Source organism: Cherax quadricarinatus, chromosome 18 (genome assembly GCF_038502225.1).
Source record: "Cherax quadricarinatus isolate ZL_2023a chromosome 18, ASM3850222v1, whole genome shotgun sequence".
NCBI lineage: Eukaryota > Metazoa > Arthropoda > Malacostraca > Decapoda > Parastacidae > Cherax > Cherax quadricarinatus.
Genome location: NC_091309.1, coordinates 14,924,909 through 14,949,571, shown reverse-complemented (window position 1 = coordinate 14,949,571; position 24,663 = coordinate 14,924,909). Strand labels below are relative to the sequence as shown.

Genomic DNA, 24,663 nt, shown 5'->3' with positions numbered 1-24,663 from the left:
GTGAAGGTAGTCACCCGGTACACATCTCAGTGAAGGTAGTCAGCCGGTACACATCTCAGTGAAGGTAGTCACCCGGTACACATCTCAGTGAAGGTAGTCACCCGGTACACATCTCAGTGAAGGTAGTCAGCCGGCACACATCTCAGTGAAGGTAGTCACCCGGCACACATCTCAGTGAAGGTAGTCACCCGGCACACATCTCAGTGAAGGTAGTCACCCGGTACACATCTCAGTGAAGGTAGTCACATCCAGTGAAGGTAGTACACATCTCAGTGAAGGTAGTCACCCGGTACACATCTCAGTGAAGGTAGTCACCCGGTACACATCTCAGTGAAGGTAGTCACCCGGTACACATCTCAGTGAAGGTAGTCACCCGGTACACATCTCAGTGAAGGTAGTCACCCCATACACATCTCAGTGAAGGTAGTCACCCGGTACACATCTCAGTGAAGGTAGTCACCCGGTACACATCTCAGTGAAGGTAGTCACCCGGTACACATCTCAGTGAAGGTAGTCACCCGGTACACATCTCAGTGAAGGTAGTCACCCGGTACACATCTCAGTGAAGGTAGTCGCCCGGTACACATCTCAGTGAAGGTAGTCACCCGGTACACATCTCAGTGAAGGTAGTCACCCGGTACACATCTCAGTGAAGGTAGTCACCCCGCACACATCTCAGTGAAGGTAGTCACCCGGTACACATCTCAGTGAAGGTAGTCACCCGGTACACATCTCAGTGAAGGTAGTCACCCGGTACACATCTCAGTGAAGGTAGTCACCCAGTACACATCTCAGTGAAGGTAGTCACCCAGCACACATCTCAGTGAAGGTAGTCACCCGGTACACATCTCAGCGAAGGTAGTCACCCGGTACACATCTCAGTGAAGGTAGTCACCCGGTACACATCTCAGCGAAGGTAGTCACCCGGTACACATCTCAGTGAAGGTAGTCACCTGGTACACATCTCAGTGAAGGTAGTCACCCGGTACACATCTCAGCAAAGGTAGTCACCTGGTACACATCTCAATGAAGGTAGTCACCCGGTACACATCTCAGTGAAGGTAGTCACCCAGTATACATCTCAGCGAAGGTAGTCACCCGGTACACATCTCAGCAAAGGTAGTCACCCAGTACACATCTCAGTGAGGGTAGTCACCCAGTACACATCTCAGTGAAGGTAGTCACCCAGTACACATCTCAGTGAAGGTAGTCACCCGATACACATCTCAGCAAAGGTAGTCACCCAGTACACATCTCAGCGAAGGTAGTCACCCGGTACACATCTCAGTGAAGGTAGTCACCCGGTACACATCTCAGCGGAGGTAGTCACCCGGTACACATCTCAGTGAAGGTAGTCACCCGGTACACATCTCAGCGGAGGTAGTCACCCGGTACACATCTCAGTGAAGGTAGTCACCCGATACACATCTCAGTGAAGATAGTCACCCAGTACACATCTCAGCAAAGGTAGTCACCCAGTACACATCTCAGCGAAAGTAGTCACCCGGTACACATCTCAGTGAAGGTAGTCACCCGGTACACATCTCAGCGGAGGTAGTCACCCGGTACACATCTCAGTGAAGGTAGTCACCTGATACACATCTCAGTGAAGGTAGTCACCCGGTACACATCCCAGCGGAGGTAGTCACCCGGTACACATCTCAGTGAAGGTAGTCACCCAGTACACATCTCAGCAAAGGTAGTCACCCAGTACACATCTCAGCAAAGGTAGTCACCCGGTACACATCTCAGTGAAGGTAGTCACCCGGTACACATCTCAGCGGATGTAGTCACCCGGTACACATCTCAGTGAAGGTAGTCACCCGATACACATCTCAGTGAAGGTAGTCACCCGGTACACATCTCAGCGAAGGTAGTCACCCGGTACACATCTCAGTGAAGGTAGTCACCCGGTACACATCTCAGTGAACTTAGTCACCCGGTACACATCTCAGTGAAGGTAGTCACCCAGTACACATCTCAGTGAAGGTAGTCACCCGGTACACATCTCAGTGAAGGTAGTCACCCAGTACCCATCTCAGTGAAGGTAGCCACCCAGTACACATCTCAACGAAGGTAGTCACCCGGTACCCATCTCAGTGAAGGTAGTCACCCAGTACCCATCTCAGCAAAGGTAGTCACCCAGTACACATCTCAGCAAAGATAGTCACCTGGTACACATCTCAGGGAAGGTAGTCACCCGGTACACATCTCAGTGAAGGTAGTCACCTGGTACACATCTCAGCAAAGGTAATCACCCGGTACCCATCTCAACGAAGGTAGTCACCCAGTACCCATCTTAGTGAAGGTAGTCACCCGGTACCCATCTCAACAAAGGTAGTCACCCTGTACTCATCATAATGAAGGTAGTCACCCGGTACCTATCTTAGTGAAGCTAGTCATCCTATACCCATCAAAGTGAGGGTAATCATCTTATACCTATCTTAGTAAGGAGAGTCATCTTATACCCAATACAGTCAGGGTAGTCACCCTTAACCCAGTACAGTTAGGGATAGTCACACTATACCCATTAGAGTTAGGGGAGTCAACCTATACCCATTAATGATGGTAGTCACCCCATACCCAATAGTGTGGGTAGTCGCCCAATACCCAATACAATGATAGTCACCCCATACCCAGTACAGTGAGGGTAGCCACACCATACCCAGCAGTGAGGGTAATCACCCCATACCCAGCAGTGAAGGGAGTCATCCAATATCCAGCAGTGAAGGTAGTCACCCCATACCCAGCAGTGAAGGTAGTCATCCAATACCCAGCAGTGAGGGTAGTCACCCCATACCCAGCAATGAAGGTAGTCATCCAATACCCAGCAGTGAGGGTAATCACCCCATACCCATCAGTGAAGGTAGTCACCCAATACCCTATACACTGAAGGTAGTCAACCTATACCCAATAGTGAGGGTAGTCAACCTATACCCAATAGTGAGGGTAGTCACACCATACCCAGCAGTGAGGGTAGTCATCCAATACCCAATACAGTGAGGGTAGTCATCCTATACATATCTCAATAAGGATAGTTTCCCTATACCCATTCTTGTGGACAGTAATCAGCTATAATAATTATATTCATGGGAAAGCCTTGTATCAAGTAATGCCTGAGGTTAGTAGCTTCAGTTCCTAGAATCAAGAGCCCTCACCAGCATCAAGGCACGTGTTCCTTGACGGGTCAGCTGTATTATCACAGTGCTGTACGACCTCATAGGATTTTGCTCTTAGTTTGATTATATTATTATTATTTATTAACACATTGGTCGTTTCCCACCAAGGCAGGGTGGCCCAAAAAAAGAGAAAAACTTTCATCATTCACTCCATCACTGTCTTGCCATAGGTGCTGTTACACTACAGTTATAAAACTGCAACATTCACACCCCTCCTTCAGAGTGCAGGTACTGTACTTCCCACCTCCAGGACTCAACTCTGGCCTGCCGTTTTCGCTGAATCCCTTCATAAATGTTACCTTGCTCACACTTCAACAGCACATCAAGTCCTAAAAACCATTTGTCTCCACTCACTCCTATCAAACATGCTCATGCATGCTTGCTGGAAGTCCAAGCCCCTCATACACAAAACCTCTTTTACCCCCTCCCTCCAACCTTTCCTAGGCCAACCCCTACCCCGTCTTCCTTCCACTACAGATTCATACACTCTCCAAGTCATTCTATTTTATTCCACCCTCTCTACATGTCTGAACCACCTCAATAACCCCTCCTCAGCACTTTGGATGTTTTTAGTACCCCACACCTCCTAATTTCCAAACTATGGATTCTTGGCATTACATATATTCACACCACACATTGCCCTCAGACACATCTCCACTGCCTCCAGTCTTGTTGCAACATTCACCACCCATGCTTCACACGCATGTAAGAGTGTTGGTAATAACTATGCTCTCATACATCCCCCTCTTTGGATAATGTTCTTTGTCTCCACAGACTCCTCAGTGTACCACTCACCTTTTTCCCCTTATCAGTTCTATGTTTCACCTCATCTTTCATAGACCCATCTGTTGACACATCCACTCTCAAATAAGTGAATGTAGTAACGTTGTGTTCATGAGGGGGGGCAGCGCTCAAGCCATAAGGGTTATATAGTGCTTTGTTGATCCATTTCCTTTGATCAAAAGCCCTCCACTGGCTTCCAGGCATATCCACTCTTAAAGGGGACTGTGACCACAAAATTATAGTATTAAAATTATTATAATTTTTTTTTATTAACACATCGACCATTTCCCATTGAGGCAGGGTGACTCAAAAAAGAAATAATAATAATAATAGTAATAATATTATTATTATAATCAAAAAGAAGCGCTAAGCCACAAGGGCTATACAGCAACAGTAATAATAATAATAGCCATATTAAGATGCCAAAAAAAAAAAAAAAAAAAAAAAAAAAGTGATAATGCATTAAATTGAAGTTATAGGATTTCGAAACTGTCTTAATTTTTACAGAGCCAGACAGTTTGATGCGTGTGGATGGATGTCATTGACCGCAGATGAGAGGAATGATTTCCAGGCCATTTAGAATTTGAACTATCCATTGGTGGATCACCATTCATAGTGCTAATGAGCAGCTACAACAGCACCAGCTAGGGGATATCCCAGCACCAATTATTGACTGTCATATCACCAACTAGCAGCTGTCACAGCACCAAACACCAGCTACCACAGTACAACCTGCAGCTATCATAACACTGGAAGCTACCACACCATGCAGGCTAAAATACTAACAATGTGTCTAGCTGTGCTCATTCTTCTATTGATTATGATGCTCCGGTTAGTTGCTATTTTTGTGTTGGTTGAACCACTTTCCTAAGGGCAACTTTTTTTGCTTGGGATAAGTTTCAGGTTTAAAAAATATACTGTATACAGCCTCTCCTCACTTAATGACGGAGTTCCGTTCCTAAAACCACGTCAGTATACGAATTTGTTACGAAGTGAGGACCATACTATAAGGGTAGCGGGCTTGTGTCACTTTTGCACCATTTATAACATCTCTGGTATATTTTTAAATGTTCATACAGTAGTGTACTGTATATTGTATTAAACAGAATAGAGGAAATCAGCTCTAATATACATGTACATTATTTAGGTATGCATGCTGGTCAGAGAGCCCGTCGCAAGTCCAAGTCGTCAGTAAATGAGTACTACGTTGCTATGTGAGGAGAGGCTGTATTTGAAATACATGTACTGTACTGCAAGTTTAGTAGAATTGAGCAGTATTGTACAGATGAGTTTTTAAAAGCTTAGGCACCAAAGAGAATATTGTACTCATCTATGCAGGAACAAGGAATAAGGGGTGCCTTGATGCTGGTGAAGGGTTCTTGATCCAAGGAATTGGAACTACACACTCTCCCCTTCCTCAGATCAAATGTGACTACATACCATTCCCCTTGTGCTGTAAAACCACTACAGGTTTAGTGTTCTTGCATTATAATAATGATATACAAGAAGAAAAACAATGGGTCTGATAAAATTTGCAATTGGCTGAATGATAGAAAAAAAGAAAGCAGCATGTAAGCTTAGCAGACAACACACCAAAAGTCAAGGTCAAAGTTCATTATTGTAAATTATTCTCCATGGGTGGGTGAATTTGCTTTAATTTTCTATCTAAGTATTACCTGGAGTTTACCTAGAGAGGGTTTTGGGGGTCAACACCCCCACAACTCAGTCTGAGACAGGGCTAAAGAAGAAAAATTATTTTGAGAAAAAACATATTTAGGTCGAAAAGTTTCCCATGATGTGTACTGATGCACTATCATCATATTCATGGGGCATACAGCTCCTGTGTAATGAGGTAATCAGGTTTGATCCAAGGAAGAAAAAGGTGGCTCTAATTCCTTAAATCAAGTCCTTTACCAGAATAATGGTAGACTGTTTATAACCTCTCCACATGCATTTTTTCCAGTAGAAAAGGATTATGCACTAAAGATATAAAATTAAAAATATGCAGTTAGTATATAAGAATCCCTGAGACCAATATGCTGGTGTTAATGAATGATGTTCACATCATTTACCTTGAAATTACAAAATACTAATAACAAGCACTGATGGGACTTACGACTCTGATGCTTAAGACTTGGACATTGTATTAAGATACTGTGTATCTACTTTTCTTACAAAATGGTCATCATAATAATGCCCAGAGGGATAGGTACTTATTAATTTCACCATATTACACTTTGGCAGATTTCAAAACATTATCCTCAAGAATAATCAGTGTCAGAAGATGCTACTTCGGGGCAGTATAGACCAAGGCTTATACTCCAATCAATATTCTAGCTTAAATGTCAACAGAAGCATACAAAAAGGTACTGTACTACAATATATCTTTACACTGTATTGTATGTGCTTACCTATATGTGGTTGCATGGTTGAATAATAGCTTCAGGTCTTGCCCCCTCAACTTACTGCTTGATGGATTCATTGCCTCTTTCTTTCATGGACCCTGCTCTTAAAACTGTGTATGAAGCCTGCCTTCACCATTTCTTCACCGACATCATTCCATTTCCTAACCACCCTTGAGATGTAAGAAATACTTTGACATCCATGTGGCTCAAGTGTGTCTAACTTCCAGCTGTGTCCCCGAATACCTATTTCTTGCCTCTGAAACAACCTGTCCCTGTCTACACTATCAAATCTTTCCTGGTTCTTCTGTACTCCCAAGTTGTTACTCAGTTCCAAGATATATATATGATATAATATATGTTACTTCATTTACAGGGGTGGTTCCAGAACGTTTATTTAAGAAGGGCTTCAAGGTGACAATCTGGTTGAAAGTAAGGGGGGGGCCTAGGGGGGTTTGATTTTGTAATAATTAAGTTTGGTATTATTGGTGCTATGTACCTGATAGTATGGTTGGTAGAATAACAGATCTTGAAAGTGTGCCATAGGTTTATTTGGGTACATGATACAGTGTGGTTGGTGCTAGCCCACACCATGCCAAAAACCTATGAGAGAGAGCTGGAGAGAGGGGATATCTTGCTTCTGCTGAGTCTGCCCAGTTAAAGGAAGATACAGGGTCTGGTGCACTGAGCTCTATATTGAACTAGGCCCACCAGACGACAGCACCAGGCATAGGGCAGCATGATGCAAAATACAAGAACTGACAGTGGTTACCTCACACGGGCACACTACCCATGGTAGTCCCGTGACAAATGATGGATAAAACTCTTTTGTAAGGAACATGGCACTAGTATGGATGCTATGTAGGTATGGCAAAACAATATATACAATAAGTAAAACTTCCTAACATGGGGAAAAAAAAGGAGGGGTGGGCAGTGCAGTGAGTCACACCAAGGAACTCTTGGTGGAGGAAATATGCCATCCCAGGACTGAGCCTACAAACTATGTGACATGGCAGGAGACACCAATTTGGCTGAGCAGCATAGCCAGGTAGTTTCCTTGAATGGAACTATGTGGCAAGGCATTCGTTAAGGCAGTAACAGCAAAGTTGCTCTAACAGTGGCATGACTTGATGGTGCTGGTGAGTGGGGTGTTGTGGGAATATGGCATGTTTGAAATGAGCCTGCAGACTCTGTGACGTGTCAGGAAACATTACTGCAGCTGAGCGATGAAGCACGGCAGAGTCCTCAAATGACGCACAACCTGGTAGTGCCGGTGAGCAGGGTGTTGTGGAGATGATGGCAATGAGTGAGCCATAAGGGGTTGAAGTGCCTTCAGTGATGCTGGTAGAGGTGGTTATTGCCAAAGAACATCAATGCATATGAAAGTCGTAGGCAAGACAACCAAGGTGGTGTTACATCAGCAGAACCGGCGAGCATAATACTCTCTGTACAAGGGTGTTTGGTTGGCTTGCACAGTAGATTCCAAGATTGACTGCAGTGTGTCAGTAAACAAGTGGTTACCTCAGGAATATGTTATGTTGGTCTAGGGACAGACCACACTGCAGAACCCAAAATTCTAGCACATCGACAAGTAAATACAGATATCGTGGTTTGCACAATCTAAAGTGATGTTTTTCTGTGGGTGTAGGAAAAATGGTATTGAACACACTGAGAGGTTGTAGCATGTGACCTACTGTACTTAGTCTAATACGTGCTGACTAACATGGTAAGACTTCCACATTTCTCTAACTTTCCAGAGGTTACAGAAAACGCTTTAAACTGCTCACCATAAAATAGCAAAGTAGTACTGGTACACATGACAGACAGCTGTATGGACAAACACGAAGTTGGGAGCGGTGATAGTGATAGTGTTGTGTCATGGCATAATGTTGTGGTCTGACATTGTGGTTTGATATCATGACACGGCATCGTTGCATAATGTCCGTGCATGATGTTGTGGTGGCAAACAACAGCAAACTGACTCTGGAAATTAATTAGGTAGTAAGGAAGTGAGGATGGTATTGGTGTGGATGTGGATGCAAATAGCTCATGTCTGAGCTGCAAGTACTTCTAGCAATTTGCCATACACACAAATGATCAAGCTAAATGCATGGACACTGTTGGTGAAAAAAAAAAAAACTAAACTTACCTCTGGCTGTGATGAGCTGTAACAGTAAGGTATAGATAATGCTGAATACGTGGGCAAGGGCAGTATGGGAGGTTGAGAAGACCCAGGTAATGCCACTGAGATTTCTCAAGGAAATCAGACATATTTAAGTGTAACTCCTGCATGTACCTGCATCTCAATGATGTGTCTTGGAGATACAATATCAGTATAACCTGCTGGTATTTGGATCCTGCTTGGATGGGGATACGAAGTAACATGACTTCAGTCTTCCTTCCTCTGGGGATAGGGGACTTATCTTCAAGCAACATTATTACTATATTCTTTATTTAGGGGGCCTTGGGAAAAGTGCTGCAGGAATTTTTAGAGGTTTCAGTCCCCTTGATGCTATCACTGTCTATTTATAAGATGTAGTATAACACAATATACACAGTATTTGCAATATACGTATTTCATTATATTTCAGTCCAAGCTGAAGGTTTTAAGGATGCTTTCTTTGCCCCAGTATTAGAGGCATATCGTCAAGCTTCAGAACAATCTTATGTCGAGATTCCTCAGAGAAGGTATTTGCCAATATTGGTTTTTCATAGTAGTTAATGTAAAGTATTAGTTTTTCAAATCTCCATACTAATTTTTTTAACACACTGGCCATCTCCCACCAAGATAGGTTGACCCAAAAAAGAAACACTTTTGTTATCATTCACTCCATCATTGTCTTGCCAGAGGCATGCAGATACTTCATTTCACATGCCCCTCCAAACTGCAAATATCCTCACCCCTCCTTCTGAGTGCAGGCACTCTACTTTCCACTCCCAGGACTCAAGTCCAGCTAACCAGTTTCCATGAATCCCTTCACATTCCATGAATCCCTTCACATTCCATGAATCCCTTCACATTCCATGAATCCCTTCACATTCCATGAATCCCTTCACATTCCATGAATCCCTGCTCACATTCCAACAGCTAGTCAAATCCCAAATACCATTTGCCTCCACTCACTCTTATCTAACACTCCTGCTGGATGGTCAAGCCCCTCACACATCAAACCACCTTTACCCCATCCCTTCAAATTTCCCAGGGATTATTATAATCAAAAAGAAGTGCTAAACCTACCCTTCCCTCCACTGCTGATTTATATACCCTCCAAGCCATCCTCTCTAAGTGCTCAATCCATCTCAACAACCCTTCCTCAGCCCTGTGGATAAAACTTTTAGTAACTCTGCACTTCCTCCTAATCTCCAGGCTTGAGGAGTGCTACAAAATCACAGGTATCTTCTCTATTTTATTTTCATTTAATCAGGGGAAGCTCTAACTCAGTGGGGTATTCAGTTTCAGTGCAAGGAGGGCGAGGATAAGTAGAGTTCCATGGATCTTGAGTCCCTCACCAGCATCAAGTCACTTCCCTTTACAAGTATTTTCAGGCTTCATTTCCCCATCCACATTTATATGTGACTATAGGAGATCCCTCAAAATACTTACTACTCCTAGGGTAAAGAGGAACACTTGCAGGTTAATCATTTTTCCTATTTGCAAGTTCCTGAAATCTCTCCTAAATAAACCAGTACAGTGGACCCTCAATTTTCGTAATTAATCCGTTCCAGAAAGTCTGACTAATGGCAAAATTTACAATTTGCAAAACTATTTTCCCCATAAAAAATAATGTAAATCCAATTAATCCATTCCAGACACCTGAAAGTATTAACAAAATAATTTTTTTTACATTAAATCAAGTATATAAAACAATAATATCACACTTACCTATATTGAAGACTCTTGGTGTATGGAAGATGGGAGGAGAGGAGAGGGTTAGGGTGATGTTCCTCCATAAATGTTTGTACCTCACTCCACTTAGCACTATGCTTAACCCTTTGACTGTCACAACCCCAAATCCTGAAGTGTCTTCTGATGTCAACAAATTTTTTGAAAAAAAAAAAAAAAAAAAAAAAAAAAAAAAAAAAAAAAAAAAAAAAAAAAAAAAAAAATCTTATGAAATGATAGAGAATCTTTTCCTGGAGGTAATGACACCGAAAGTACGAAATTTGATAGAAAACTTAGGGAATTACGCTCCCATGAAGTTTGTGATCTTGGCATATACGCATTGGCAATTTCGCCGACTTTGAGCCCTATTTTCGGCCAATTCCATTCTTCTAGTTGACCAAACCTATAGCTATTTCTTTAGAACTCCATTTTTCCTATCAACTGAGAACAAAAAACTGCCCATTTACCGATTTCAACTACCCAATAAAGTGGTCAGAAATTGGCAATTTGGCCAGTTTCACACAAATTAAAAAAGATGTCAATTTCAAAATAGGGTCCACAATAAACAATGCAGACATTCTTGGCACTAAAATAACATATCCTCTGTTCATTAGTCACATCTACAGGCCCCTCTTATATTACTCTTGCTTTCTATTTTGATTTTTTATTCACACAAAAAATAGAAGATTTACTGTTATGCAGACTACTGCATTATTGTAAAAATGGTATAAATAACATCAGTGCACTAGTGAAAGAATATCAGACTCCCTAATTGATATGTATTGGACGTGTGGTGTGATTTGCTTACTCCTGAACATTGGTAAAAATCAAACATTTCCGCTACTTTGAGCTCGATTTCAAGGTCATCTTCTTCGTGAAACTAACCAAAATCATCTCTATTTATGTAATATGTTTTCCATTTTATCAAATGAGACCAAGAAAACAAGAATACCACCATAAATACTGTAAGAAAATACACCTCAAAATCAGCGTTTTAATCCAAAAACATGATCGGAATTTTTTTCCTATTATGCACTGCATGCTGCAGGATTTTTTTTATAGTGCACACTGACTACACAGACCCATTCCCTCACATGTGGGCCTACAAGCTTTCTCCTGTTTGATTTGAAGCCTCTAGAATTATTGAGTATATGTACGTCCAAAACACTGGCTCGTAAGACGTATATATACGGCCGAAACAGTCAAAGGGTTAGTCTTTGAAGAAGGCACCTTCTTCTCTCTCTCTCTCTCCCTCCTTCTCTGAAGCAATTTCATCGGCGGGTGTACATAAGAACATAAGAAAGCAGGAACACTGCAGCGGGCCTGTTGGCCCATACTAGGCAGGTCCTTCATAAACCATCCCACTAACAGAATATTTGCTCAACCCAATTTTCAATGCTCCCCAAGCAATAAGCTTTGATAATTCTATTCACTCATGAGCAAGTCCCACTCAAATCATATCATGTATGTGGGGAAGTACCCTGGCTAGTTTGTGTAAGGAAGTACCCTGGCTGGTGTCTGGGGAAGTACCCTGGCTGGTGTGGGGAAGTATCCTGGCTGGTGTGTTCTTTCTTGAATTCTATCATGTTTCTTGCCTTCTTTAACAAAGGGCTGGCACTAGGAGCTTTCTTTTGGCCCATGGTAGCTTATTTAGCAGTCGCGAGCACAAACAACCATGGATTATTACGAAATTCATCGTATGAACGCGTGGTGTGATCATCACTCGCCAATAAATAATGCCACACTGACTGGGAATGGTGTGTGGGGCACCTTTGTGTGTGTGCGGACGCTGGGAGGCCGCTCGTACGCGTTACAGACGAGCGACAATTTGTGAGGCAAATGACGATCCGCGAGGCAATATTTCGATGAAAAAATGTTACGATTGGTGAAAATTATGAAGAGCAAGGCTTACGATATTCGAGGGTCCACTGTACTCAAAAAATTTACTACAACACAGCAACCATTACCACTACCATCATTAACCCTTAAACTGTCCAAACAAATTTACGTTCACATATGTAGTGCTCCAAAAGTAGATCTACATTTTTTACATATTTTCAAATAGTGGAACCTCTACTTGCGAGCGTGTCCACGTGCGAGTTTTTCCAAATACGAGCATTCAAAGGTTCGTTTTTTTGCTTCCATACGCGAGCAAAATTCCCACAAGCGAGCAGACCTCAAGGCAGGTTCCTTGACACTAGTGAGGGGCACTTGCTCTTGATCTCGGAAACTGTATCTCATTTGTTTGTTGGACCATCTTATTGAAACTTGGGCAATGTATGATGGAAAGATGCTTCTTAACGTACACCAAAAATGAAAGAAATCTAAGCATAAATAATGGAGTTCACTTCTCAGCAATTAGCCACCCCTTAGTGGTAATTTCGAATGTTTTTTATGGTTGTATTCTCATTTTTTGGTCTCATTTGATAGAATGGAAGATATATTACAGAAATAGATATGATTTTGATTGCTTTCATGACAAAAAGTACCTTTTTTTATGGTTGTATTCTCATTTTTTGGTCTCATTTGATAGAATGGAAGATATATTACAGAAATAGATATGATTTTGATTGCTTTCATGATGAAAACTGCCTTGAAATTGAGCTCAACCTAGGTGAAATGGTCCATTGCTTGGCTTTTTCAGAGTAAACAAATGACATCACTGTCCATTCCAGTATGCAGTCGTGAATGGGTTGACATATTTATACAATTATTGCAATAAGGAATAACAGTAAATCTTATATTTTTTGTGTGAATAAAAATTACAAATAATTTATATAATAATAACGATAATAATAATAATAATAATAATAATATGTATAATAATATAAATAACAATACGTATAACAATAATAATAATAATAATAATAGTATAATACAACAATAATAATAATAAAATATGTATAATAATAATACATATAAAATAATAATGTACTACATATAATAATTATAATAATAGATGGCTTCAAAAGGCCGTCACTAGAGGGCAGTGTTTACCACAACAAAGAGGGAGCAGTTGTGGCCGCCTCCACCTGTTACATAATGACATATTTTATTCATTCTAGAGTATATATTGTGTTTCTATGTTATTTATATTGTCTGTTATGTCATATTAGATGAACTGTGATATACATGTATAAATAAGCCGTATAGATCATATTAGCGAAATTATTCATGAAGTATTTTGCCCGGTCTCCAGACAAACTCTCGTCCACCGCCGACACCATCCGTATCACTACATGAATGACATATTTTATTCATTCTAGAGTATATATCATGTTTCTGTTATTCATATTGTTTGTTATGTCATACTAGATGAACTGTGATAGATAAATAAGCCGTATAGATGACATTAGCGAAATTATGCATGAAATATTTTGCCCGGTGTCCAGACAAACTCTCCTCCACTGCCCATACCACTACATGAATGACATATTTTATTCATTTTAGAGTATATATCAGGTTTCTATGTTATTTATATTGTTCAATATGTCATATTAGATGAAGTGAGATAGATAAATAAGCTGTAGAGTTGATATTAGCAAAATTATTGAAGTACAGAATTCCACTGGAATGGATTAATTGCATTTCAATTAATTTAAATGAGGAAAATTGACTCTGCAAACGAGCAAATCCAGCTGCAAGCAAGGTCATGGAACGGATTAAACTCGCAAGTAGAGGTTCCACTGTATAACAAAAAAAAAAAGTAGATCAAACTTTTCTTTACACGTTTTCAAATGTAAAAAAAAAAAAAGAAAAGATCTACATTTTTTTACATACTTTCAAATGTTGAAAAAACGTAGATCTACGTTTGGACAGTTTAAGGGTTAAGGACATCACCAGTGTCAACTGCAACAACTCAACAAAAAGAACAAACAGGGATATCTAATATTCCTTACAGCAGCTCAGACAAAATAGTATACAGTGGAACCTAATCCGTTCCAGGAGTTAGTTCTAAATTCGATAAGTCTGAAAAGCGAAGCAATATTTCCCATAAGAAATAATGGAAATAAAATTAATCCGTTCCAGAAACCCAAAAATATTCACAAAAAAATACATTTTATAGAGATTAATTATAGTTTTACATACAACAAATATAGTGTTCAATTATGTATTAATAAATTTGAATAAACATATAAAATAACATTTTACTTGCCTTTATTGAAGATTGGTGATGGCATCTGGAAGATAGAGAGGAGGAGAGAGGGAGTTGGGATTAGTGTTTGGAAGGAGAATCCCCCTCCATGAGGACTTCAGGTATCAAAGCCCTCTCTGGGGTTACTTCCTTTCTCTGTCTTTTAATGCCACTAGGACCAGCTTGAGTCACTGGACCCCTGTCTCACAAAATAACTATCCACAGTCCTCTGTTTCTGGTGCCTCTTTAAGATTTCCCTAAAATGGGACATAGTCCTGTCACTGAACTTGTTGCAAAAATGGCTTGTTTCAGCTTGCTCAGGGTGGTACTTCTCCACAAGCATTTGGACATCATTCCACTTCTGTATTATTTCCTTCTTCACATCTATGGTGTTTCTCACTTTCTTTATCACAGGGGTACCACTAGCAAGTTTCTTTGGGCCCATTGTAGCTTATTTCACAGTCCCACAAGCACTAACCACAATGAAGTAATCGTAAAATGTTTGAATGAGAGCACAGGTTAGTGTTCACTCAAGCATCAACAAAATCAGACTGGCTCACGGCGCCTGCGTGGGGACGTGGACAAAGCGGGCTGCCGGACAGGTCCAGTACCTGGCGATTCGAAAATAGGGGCGAGTTCGATAATAGGGACAAAGTTGGTTCGAAAAAAGGGTTCTATTTTCGAAAAGTTCGATAAACGATACGTTCGAAATCTGAGGTTCCACTGTACTTGTTGCACCAATAAAACCTGTACTAACCACTGCAATTTGCAGCACCACATTGATCGAAACAAGAAAAAATGCCAAGAAGCTGATGTCATCCATACCCTAAACTAGGGTAGTTTTCAGCTAGCATAACCCTTGGCTCACACAGCACTTAGGACACAATGTGACCTCACATAACAGATTTTACTTACACCTCTCCTTACATCCTCACTCTGCCTACATACCTTTTTTTCCCCCTCATTGCTCTATGAACTTGAAAATGCTTATCCTTCATGTGAAATGTCTCAATAAAGTTTCCCTACTGCTGAATGTCTTTAATCCAGTTTATTGGTATTTTATATCTAACTTTCTACTGCATAATAGTTGAATGCAGACTATAATTTTTGGCCTTGTATGAGAAAGTGTGTTGCAGTAGCTGTGCAACAGCTATAGCAAAGATTTAACATTTTCTTATTTTTCAGGTTTAGGTCTGGTTATATTCCGAAAGTGGTGATGTATATCAACAAAATGTTTGTACATTTTGATTGGTATTATATGAATATGTTAGATATTACTGAGGGTCGATGCCCACTGCCCTGCAACATCACTTCAGACATCAGAGAGGTAGGTGTTAACCCTTTCACTGTTGGTGCCGTAATACTATGGCTTACAAGCTAGTGTTGGTGCCGTAGTACTATGCCAAAATTCTAGCGACTTCAAATCTAACAGGAGAAAGCTGGTAGACCTACATACAAGAGAAAGGGTCTGAGTGGTCAGTGTGCATAGTATAAAAAAAATCCTGCAGCACGCAGTGCATATTGAGAAAAAAATTATGACCGTGTTTTTGGTTTAAAACACCGACCTTGCGGTGTATTTTCGTATGGTATTTATGGTTGTATTCTAGTTTTCTTGGTCTCATTTGATAGAATGGAAGATATATTACAGAAATAGAGATGATTTTGAATGGTTTTCGGACTAAAAGTACCTTGAAATTGAGCTCAAAGTAGCGGAAATGTTCAATTTTTGCCGATATTCAAGAGCGAATATATCATTCACATATTCTTTCACAAATGTGCTGATATTATTTGTACCATTTTTACAATAATGCAGTAGTCTGCATAACAGTAAATCTTCTATTTTTTGTGTGAATAAAAATTCAAAATGGAAAGTAAGTGTAATATAAGAGGGGCCTGGAGACATGACTAATGAATAGAGAAAATGTTATTTTAGTGCTAGGAATGTCTGCACTGTTTATTCTGGCACCTATTTAGAAATTGGCCTTGAACTGTATATGAAATTGGGCAAATTACCAATTTCTGATCACTTTATTGGGTAGTTGAAATCAGTAAATGAGTGGTTTCTTGTACTCATTTGATAGAAGAAATGGAGTTCTAGTGATAAAGCTATGAGTTTGGTTGAAAATCGCCAATGCGTAAATACAGTGGACCCCCGGTTAACGATATTTTTTCACTCCATAAGTATGTTCAGGTGCCAGTACTGACCGAATTTATTCCCATAAGGAATATTGTGAAGTAGATTATTCCTTTCAGACCCCCAAACATACACGTACAAACGCACTTACATAAATACACTTACATAATTGGTCGCATTCGGAGGTAATCGTTATGCGGGGGTCCACTGTATTGCCGAAATCACTAACTTCTCGAAAGCGTAATTCCGTAAGTTTTCCATCAAATTTCATACTTTTGGTGTCATTACCATCGGGAAAAGATTCTCTGTTATTTCATAAGAAAAAATCATTTTTTTTATGAAAAATTTTCAACACTGATAACAAGTTTGTGAGCAGGTGTCTCGACAATGAAAGGGTTAAACAACTACTAATAATGAGCAGCTATATATCAAAACAGTATTATATATTCTATAGCAATGTCCTTTCAATCAAAATTTCCCAGTACTGATTATGCTAAAAATGTGTATGGTATGGCAAAATCACTTTTGAGCACAGCATAAAAATAATAATGATTCTTAAAGCTGAGGAAAGATCACATTGAGTAAAACAGCATTTATGACTCAATGATATCACACTTGCTCTTCGCCCATTAACTGATTATACGTACTACACTAGCATAGTGTTCTAGCTGGTATTTGATGAAGTATAAAACTTCTTAACTGAAAATCTCTCAATTGTGAATAAACCAAACACTATATAGACAATGAAGATAATGTGTCTGTACATAGAGAAGCACTAAGGCCATAGGGATCATATAACCTAACATGCTCACTCATGGCTGCTGGATGTCCAAGCCCCTCACATACAAAACCTCCTTTACCTCCTCCCTCCAACATTTCTGAAGGTGACCCCTACCTTGCCTTCCCTCCACTACAGATTTATACAACCTCCAAGTCATCCTATTTTTTTCCATCCTCCTGAACTGTCCAATATTATAAATATATATTGTATTGCACATTCAGAATTACAGATAGAAATGGAACATCACATAATAGTGAATATGAGTAACGTAAACCTGCATTTAGCAAAGAAAGCTCATAAAGAATTAAGAATATGCTCATTTTTTTTTTCATTACTGTCAGGTAAACACTAGCTGTATGATAATATAAAAATGTACTTTTTCTTATTCACATACAGGTGACAACTGCAGATGTGGTGCTAATCCACTTAGTAAGTGTAGAAAATAAAGAAAAATTATTAAAAGACCTGGGTACACGTGATCTATCCCAGCCATGGATTATGTTTGAAGTAGAAACATATCTGAAGGGTAATATTATGTTTCATAATGATTATAAGTCACTAGATGGAGTCTTCAACCGTACTATGCACTACCGGCAGGACTCTGACGTTCACTTATTGCATGGGTTTGTTGTCCGCCGTGGCAGAGAAACTAGTCTTTTACCTCCAACATGGCGTCGTCAACCTGAATTACAGCAAATTAATAACACTCAAAACCTTGCTGTAGCATTTGTTTCCAACTGTAAGGATAATAGTGGAAGATTAAAATATATTGAAGCCTTGAAGAAACATGCTCCTATTGATGTTTATGGCAAGTGTGGTAGCCTGAAGTGTGGACATTCTTTATATACTCATCATGGTTATAGAATTGATCTGGAACCTTGCATGCAATATGCTGGACACCATTATCTTTTTTATTTAGCATTTGAGAATGCTTTGTGCAAAGACTATGTAACAGAAAAGTTATATAATCTACTTTACTACCCAATTGTTCCTGTGGTGCTGGGAGCAGCTGACTATTCTACTTTACTTCCTCCCGGATCCTATATCAGTGCACAGGACTATACACCAGAGCAGCTTGCTCAAAAGTTAAAATATCTGGCTGATCACCCAAAGGTAAGATTCTCAAAATGATAAGATAGTTGAATAATTAATGTCATACAGTAATTCTCCTGCAGTACCACATGCACACTCATCTCCTACTGGTTTATCTCATTCATATAATTGTAAAAAATAAGTTTCACTCTCTCTCTCTCTCTCCATGGGGAAGAGGAACAGAATTCTTCCTCCATAAGCCATGTGTGTTGTAAGAGGCGACTAAAATGCAGGGAGCAAGGGGCCAGTAACCCCTCGTCCTGTATATATTACTAAATTTTAAAGGAGAAACTTTCGTTTTTCCTTTTGGGTTACCCCGCCTTGGTGAGATATGGCCGGTTTGTTGAAAGAAAAAGTATTTCATGCTCAGGTCACCCTACCTTGGTGGGAGACAGCCAGTGTGTTAAAAAAAAAAATCAATCCCTTAGTTGAAACATTTCAATCTTTCTTTCTTTCAACACATCGGCCGTATCCCACCAAGGCAGGGTGGCCCAAAAGGAAAAACAAAAGTTTCTCCTTTCACATTTAGTAATATATACAGGAGAAGGGGTTACTAGCCCCTTGCTCCTGGCATTTTAGTCGCCTCTTACAACACGCATAGCTTACGGAGGAAGAATTCTGTTCCACTTCCCCATGGAGATAAGAGGAAATAAACAAGAACAAGAGCTAGTAAGAAAATAGAAGAAAACCCAGAGGGGTGTGTATACATATGCTTGTACATGTATGTGTAGTGTGACCTAAGTGTAAGCAGAAGTAGCAAGACGTACCTGAAATCTTGCATGTTCATGAGACAGAAAAAAGGACACCAGCAATCCTACCATCATGTAAAACAATTACAGGCTTTCGTTTTACACTCACTTGGCAGGACGGTAGTACCTCCCTGGGCGGTTGCTGTCTACCAACCTACTACCTAGGACATTTCAATCATATCCCATAAATTTAGGATAAAACTTAGCTCATATGTTGTCTTTATTTCTTCTAAAATTTGGGAGTTAATTGTGTATGTTTCTACACTAATTAACAAGTATTTTTCATCAGTTAACACATTCCAAAACTCCATTACCTCTATTAGTATACCAGCTTCAGTTTTTTTTTGTTTGAAATTTGTTAGTCTCATTTAGCTAATTCATCTGTATAATATATTACTTATCACTACTTATTTTCTGCCTCATTCTATATATTAACCTATTTTACTGTGGATTATTATTATTATAATCAAAACTAAGTGCTGAACCACCAGGGTCATACAGCACTGCACTTTATTGTGGAGTGATAATGATATAATATTTCCAAACATTTCAGCCATTAAAAATACAGTGAAATTTCTGCTTTGAATAAATCTATATGTTGCCTTTGCTGCAACTTTAAAACTCTTCACTGCATAATGACAGGAATACATAGAAAGCATGGGTTCACTTAACATGCACAAAGAAAATAAGCAAAAGTGACCAAAGTGTACAAAAATGCAAGTATAAAATAATATTCTATTCATGGGGAATAAACCAAAAAGGCTCATTAAGCACTTGGGTAATGGGAAGCAGTTGGGTTTGGTTCAAGAGAGGAGAAAGTCAGCTCCCATTCCTTTGATTAGTGCCCTTCACTGTCATCAAGGTACCTTTTACCCTTGCAAAGCAAGGAGAAAAGAATATTACTGAAAAGACAGATTATTATTATTATTATTACAATCAAGGGGGAAGCGCTAAACCCGGAGGATTATACAGCGCCTGGGGGGGGGATGTGGAAGGCATTCAGGCTTAATTTGGGGAACTGGAGCACAGATCCAATTCCCTAAATCAAGAGCCCCTCACCAACATCAAGGAACCTTCCTTGAGGGGTGAAAAGACAGAGTTGAAGTTGAAACTGTGTTAAAGTAATCAAATACATAACACACTGGCTAGAAGGGAGGATATGGTTTCCTTCAATAATTCCTGAGTCGAGTTCCCAAAATTCATTTGTTAATTTCATTATCTTTTAAACTGCTTTTATAGCAAATTTTGTAAAAATGAATGATTAGCATATTCATGAACATTATTTTTTTTTTATTTAAAATTTAAGGCTGCAATCTTTTCAGATTTACTTTTTCCTAGCTTCTAAATTACTATTATATTACAGTATCAATCACTTCATAAAAATCTTAAAACAATTTTATTCATACAGTATTGATATTTTTTTCCCAACAGGAGTACAAAGCTTACTTGTCATGGCGGCATTACTACCAGCCTTCAACTACTGGTGGAAGCCGTATTTTATGCGATCTTTGTGTTCGACTGTATGACAATGACCTGTACAGACACAAAGTTATTGATGACTTTTATGACTGGTATGTTACTCAGGCAAATTGCAATGCAAGTGGTACAGTTATAAACTACAACTAAATATTTTTGCAAAAAATACAGCACTTTATAATGACCACCATATACAGGAGGTACCCAGCTAAGGAAAGAATTACATACTTGTTATTCCAACTTATGAGTTTGTTGCTTATAACTTGAAACTTACAGTATTTTCCTATGGAAAACAAGAGCACAGAGGATGGCTGTGTCACACATTATGACCATATTACTATATAATTTAGATAAGGCTAAAGAGGTCTTTGTGGCATTTATGGATTTGGAAAAGGCGTATGACAGGGTGGATAGGGGGGCAATGTGGCAGATGTTGCAAGTGTATGGTGTAGGAGGTAGGTTACTGAAAGCAGTGAAGAGTTTTTACGAGGATAGTGAGGCTCAAGTTAGAGTATGTAGGAAAGAGGGAAATTTTTTCCCAGTAAAGGTAGGCCTTAGACAAGGATGTGTGATGTCACCGTGGTTGTTTAATATATTTATAGATGGGGTTGTAAGAGAAGTAAATGCGAGGGTCTTGGCAAGAGGCGTGGAGTTAAAAGATAAAGAATTATTATTTTTTTTTTTTTTTTTTTTTATTATCACACCGGCCGATTCCCACCAAGGCAGGGTGGCCCGAAAAAGAAAAACTTTCACCATCATTCACTCCATCACTGTCTTACCAGAAGGGTGCTTTACACAGCTGCTCTTTGCTGATGACACTGTGCTCTTGGGAGATTCTGAAGAGAAGTTGCAGAGATTGGTGGATGAATTTGGTAGGGTGTGCAAAAGAAGAAAATTAAAGGTGAATACAGGAAAGAGTAAGGTTATGAGGATAACAAAAAGATTAGGTGATGAAAGATTGAATATCAGATTGGAGGGAGAGAGTATGGAGGAGGTGAACGTATTCAGATATTTGGGAGTGGACGTGTCAGCGGATGGGTCTATGAAAGATGAGGTGAATCATAGAATTGATGAGGGAAAAAGAGTGAGTGGTGCACTTAGGAGTCTGTGGAGACAAAGAACTTTGTCCTTGGAGGCAAAGAGGGGAATGTATGAGAGTATAGTTTTACCAACGCTCTTATATGGGTGTGAAGCGTGGGTGATGAATGTTGCAGCGAGGAGAAGGCTGGAGGCAGTGGAGATGTCATGTCTGAGGGCAATGTGTGGTGTGAATATAATGCAGAGAATTCGTAGTTTGGAAGTTAGGAGGAGGTGCGGGATTACCAAAACTGTTGTCCAGAGGGCTTAAAGTGTAATCATTAAAAAATATTGTAAACTTGTACAATTCAATTTTATGGCTATGGATGGATAAAAACATGAGATCACAATCTTTATTTTTTCAACCTTTCAGTGTCCAATCACCGAAACATAAAAGGGATTTCAAGGGGCTTCTAGTATGTTACAAACTGCCCCAATTCTAAGACTTTAACCCTTATGATTTTTGCCATATCTCTGATCGTCATTATTCCTACTTCCAAGTAATTGTGAATCACTGAGAAACACTCCCAGGTCTAGAACTACACTGCTTCACACTTATCCGTCTTACTCCACTTGTGAGAGAGAGGGTTAGCTGACTGGTTACATGAGAGGAACTCTCTTGACTCACAACAATGCTATCAATTTCCTGTGCATTGATTAGGCTTTGGAAACTCAAATTTGGCCTAATTACCTACCCTCTCATGGGTAGAAGAACACTAAAGGGCTAAATTGTCAGATATGATGAAATGGATTTAATCTTTTTTGTAAATATTTGCATGACTCAATGAAAGTTATCAAGCATTTACTATACACTGTATTAAATTTAATTATTTTTGGTTTAATTTTCTCACTAGATGTACTGTAAGTCTAAGTGTCTTTTCTAATTAAAAATTTGCACAAACTTTTGTGCAAATTATAATTTGCACAAAAGTTTGTACCCTGTTCAAGGATATGCAAGTTTCTCATACAATCTGGCAGGACAGTTATGTAGAGTTAAAACATTGTTGGAGCTAGTACCAAGGACAAATTTGGTTAGTTTTTTAGCAATTTCTTTTCAAGTCAAAAAAAAAAAAAAATCTTCCAGTGTTAATACTGCATAAACATTAAATTATTATTTTATGTAATTTTGATACATATACTTTTTTTCAATAAAATAAATAATCACATTATGATTCTAAATATACTGCATCAGTATTTTAGCATACATTTACAACTATATCTAAGTATATAAATTATGCTTTGTTCCTGGCCATAAATCAGAGGGTGACCACATACAGATTCTGATTAGAGACATCTCAAATGCCTTTCTTTTTTTAGATTCATGAATGGTCATCTGAAATGTTTGTATAATTAATCATGAAAGGTCAGCTATTATAAATCAACCAGTAGCCAATGCCTGATTCAAGAAGTAGAATATGGAAACAGAAAAAAGACAGAAGGGAAGAATAACATTGGATTGATGCACAAGTAAATAATGTTAAAGGAAAAACAGTAAAACTTCAATTTAACAAACCCCCATTTAATGGATTTCGTATTTAACTAACAAAATCTGTAGCTGAGCAATGTCTGGAAATGATAAAGTCCATGAAATCAAGATTGTTTTTGCATAGATCATGGAAATACAATCATCATTCAAATTTAATGGACAATTGTCACTAATGGATACCCCTTTTCCTTAGTAGTCTATATCTACTGTACTTTTATCACCATACATAAATAACCCACATATAGAAGACTGAAACTTATGACAACATTTCAGTCCAACTTGAACCATTAACAAGCCCTTCCCTTCTTGCTTCAGTGTGACTTGCTAATGGTCCAAGCTGGACCAAAGTGTCGTGATAAGTCTCAGTCTCCTGAGTACAGGTTATTTGTGTATTATTTCACAGTAATACTTCCTTGGAGAACAAAGACTAGCTAGTTTATTACATTATTATTATTATTATTATAATCAAACTCAAGTGGTCTATTACAGTACCCCCAAATGTATGGCCATATATACAGTTCTTCATGCAATATTCCACAGGTGGTTATTTATGAACAAGCTGGGGAGGCTGTAATATTTAAAGATACTACTGAACTTCAGCATAACTAACCTGTTGTCAGTATTAAAAGGTATTATACTGGGTCTAGGAACTGGAGCCCAATGCTATAAATAAATATATAATAAACAGTCTAATAACTGGTCCCTGAAGTAAGCTTCAGTCTTTAGTTTACTGTAGCTTACATTCATCCGATTGTCCCTTGTTGGTGATCTTGATTATAGGGGCCTCCATTTTCCTCAGTACTTTCTCTTTCCTTTCCACTTTCTTGTTGCCATCTTCCAATTTTATTGCAATTTCCTTAACCTAGAAAAGAGTATACAAATATTTTAGCAAGATGAGAGATGAGATGACAATGTGTCTGTGGTGTTTTGAGCCACCTGTAAAAAGAAAAATGAGTTTATCTATGAGGCAAAAAGAGGGATGCACTAGAGCAGGGGTAGGCAATCTTGTTCTGCCTAGGGGCCAGAGCCCACATCTGTGAGTGGATGGCGGGCCACACTTATCACCACAGCTAATAAATAGAGGCAATAATAGTACATACTAAACTCTGACGTATATTTAACATCACTTGGCCTACGGCCCGTGAGCTGGATCCGGCCTGCAGGCCGTATGAAGGTTGCCAACCCATGTACTAGAATATAGTGGTACCATCACTTCTATATTTGTGTGAGGTATATTCTTGAAAATTTGTTGCAAGGTGAAGGTTGGATGCAGAGAAGATGTGATGTCTGAGAGCAATGCATGAAGAAAATTAGGAGTAAAGAAATCATAGTGTGGAGTTACAAAGGTATAATTCAAGAGGTAATTTGAACATTTAGAAATAATGGAGCTGAATAGGATGACAAAGAAGGTGCTTAAATACAGGGTGGAGGGGAGGAGGGGTAGCGATCATCCCAGACAGAAATGGAAGGGATGAAGAATGAAACT

General features: G+C 39.3%; 2 protein-coding genes across 2 annotated transcripts in view; one reads left to right on the top strand and one right to left on the bottom strand.

Moving 5' to 3' along the window:
• Positions 1-4,473: 4,473 nt before the first annotated feature.
• On the top strand, positions 4,474-20,939 carry LOC128689210 (4-galactosyl-N-acetylglucosaminide 3-alpha-L-fucosyltransferase FUT6-like). The gene is made up of 6 exons (XM_070086269.1): positions 4,474-4,793; positions 6,207-6,328; positions 8,956-9,052; positions 15,568-15,709; positions 17,694-18,410; positions 20,570-20,939. The coding sequence occupies exons 1-6, from the start codon at positions 4,729-4,731 to the stop codon at positions 20,762-20,764; spliced, it is 1,338 nt and encodes a 445-aa protein (XP_069942370.1). The 5' UTR covers positions 4,474-4,728; the 3' UTR covers positions 20,765-20,939.
• A 1,091-nt stretch (positions 20,940-22,030) lies between these two features.
• LOC128689411 (tropomyosin) overlaps positions 22,031-24,663 on the bottom strand; it is a 33,245-nt gene continuing 30,612 nt past the window's right edge. Inside the window, exon 7 of the mRNA XM_070086496.1 lies at positions 22,031-24,039. Coding sequence (XP_069942597.1) covers positions 23,905-24,039 — 135 coding nt within the window. The 3' untranslated portion in view covers positions 22,031-23,904. The remainder of the gene's footprint in view (positions 24,040-24,663) is intronic.

Coding starts and splice junctions, on each gene's coding strand:
- LOC128689210 (XM_070086269.1), top strand. CDS start 4,729: ATGCAGGCTAAAATACTAACAATGTGTCTAGCTGTGCTCATTCTTCTA. Junction 6,329..8,955: donor CAACAGAAGCATACAAAAAG/GTACTGTACTAC, acceptor ATTATATTTCAG/TCCAAGCTGAAGGTTTTAAG. Junction 9,053..15,567: donor GTCGAGATTCCTCAGAGAAG/GTATTTGCCAAT, acceptor CTTATTTTTCAG/GTTTAGGTCTGGTTATATTC.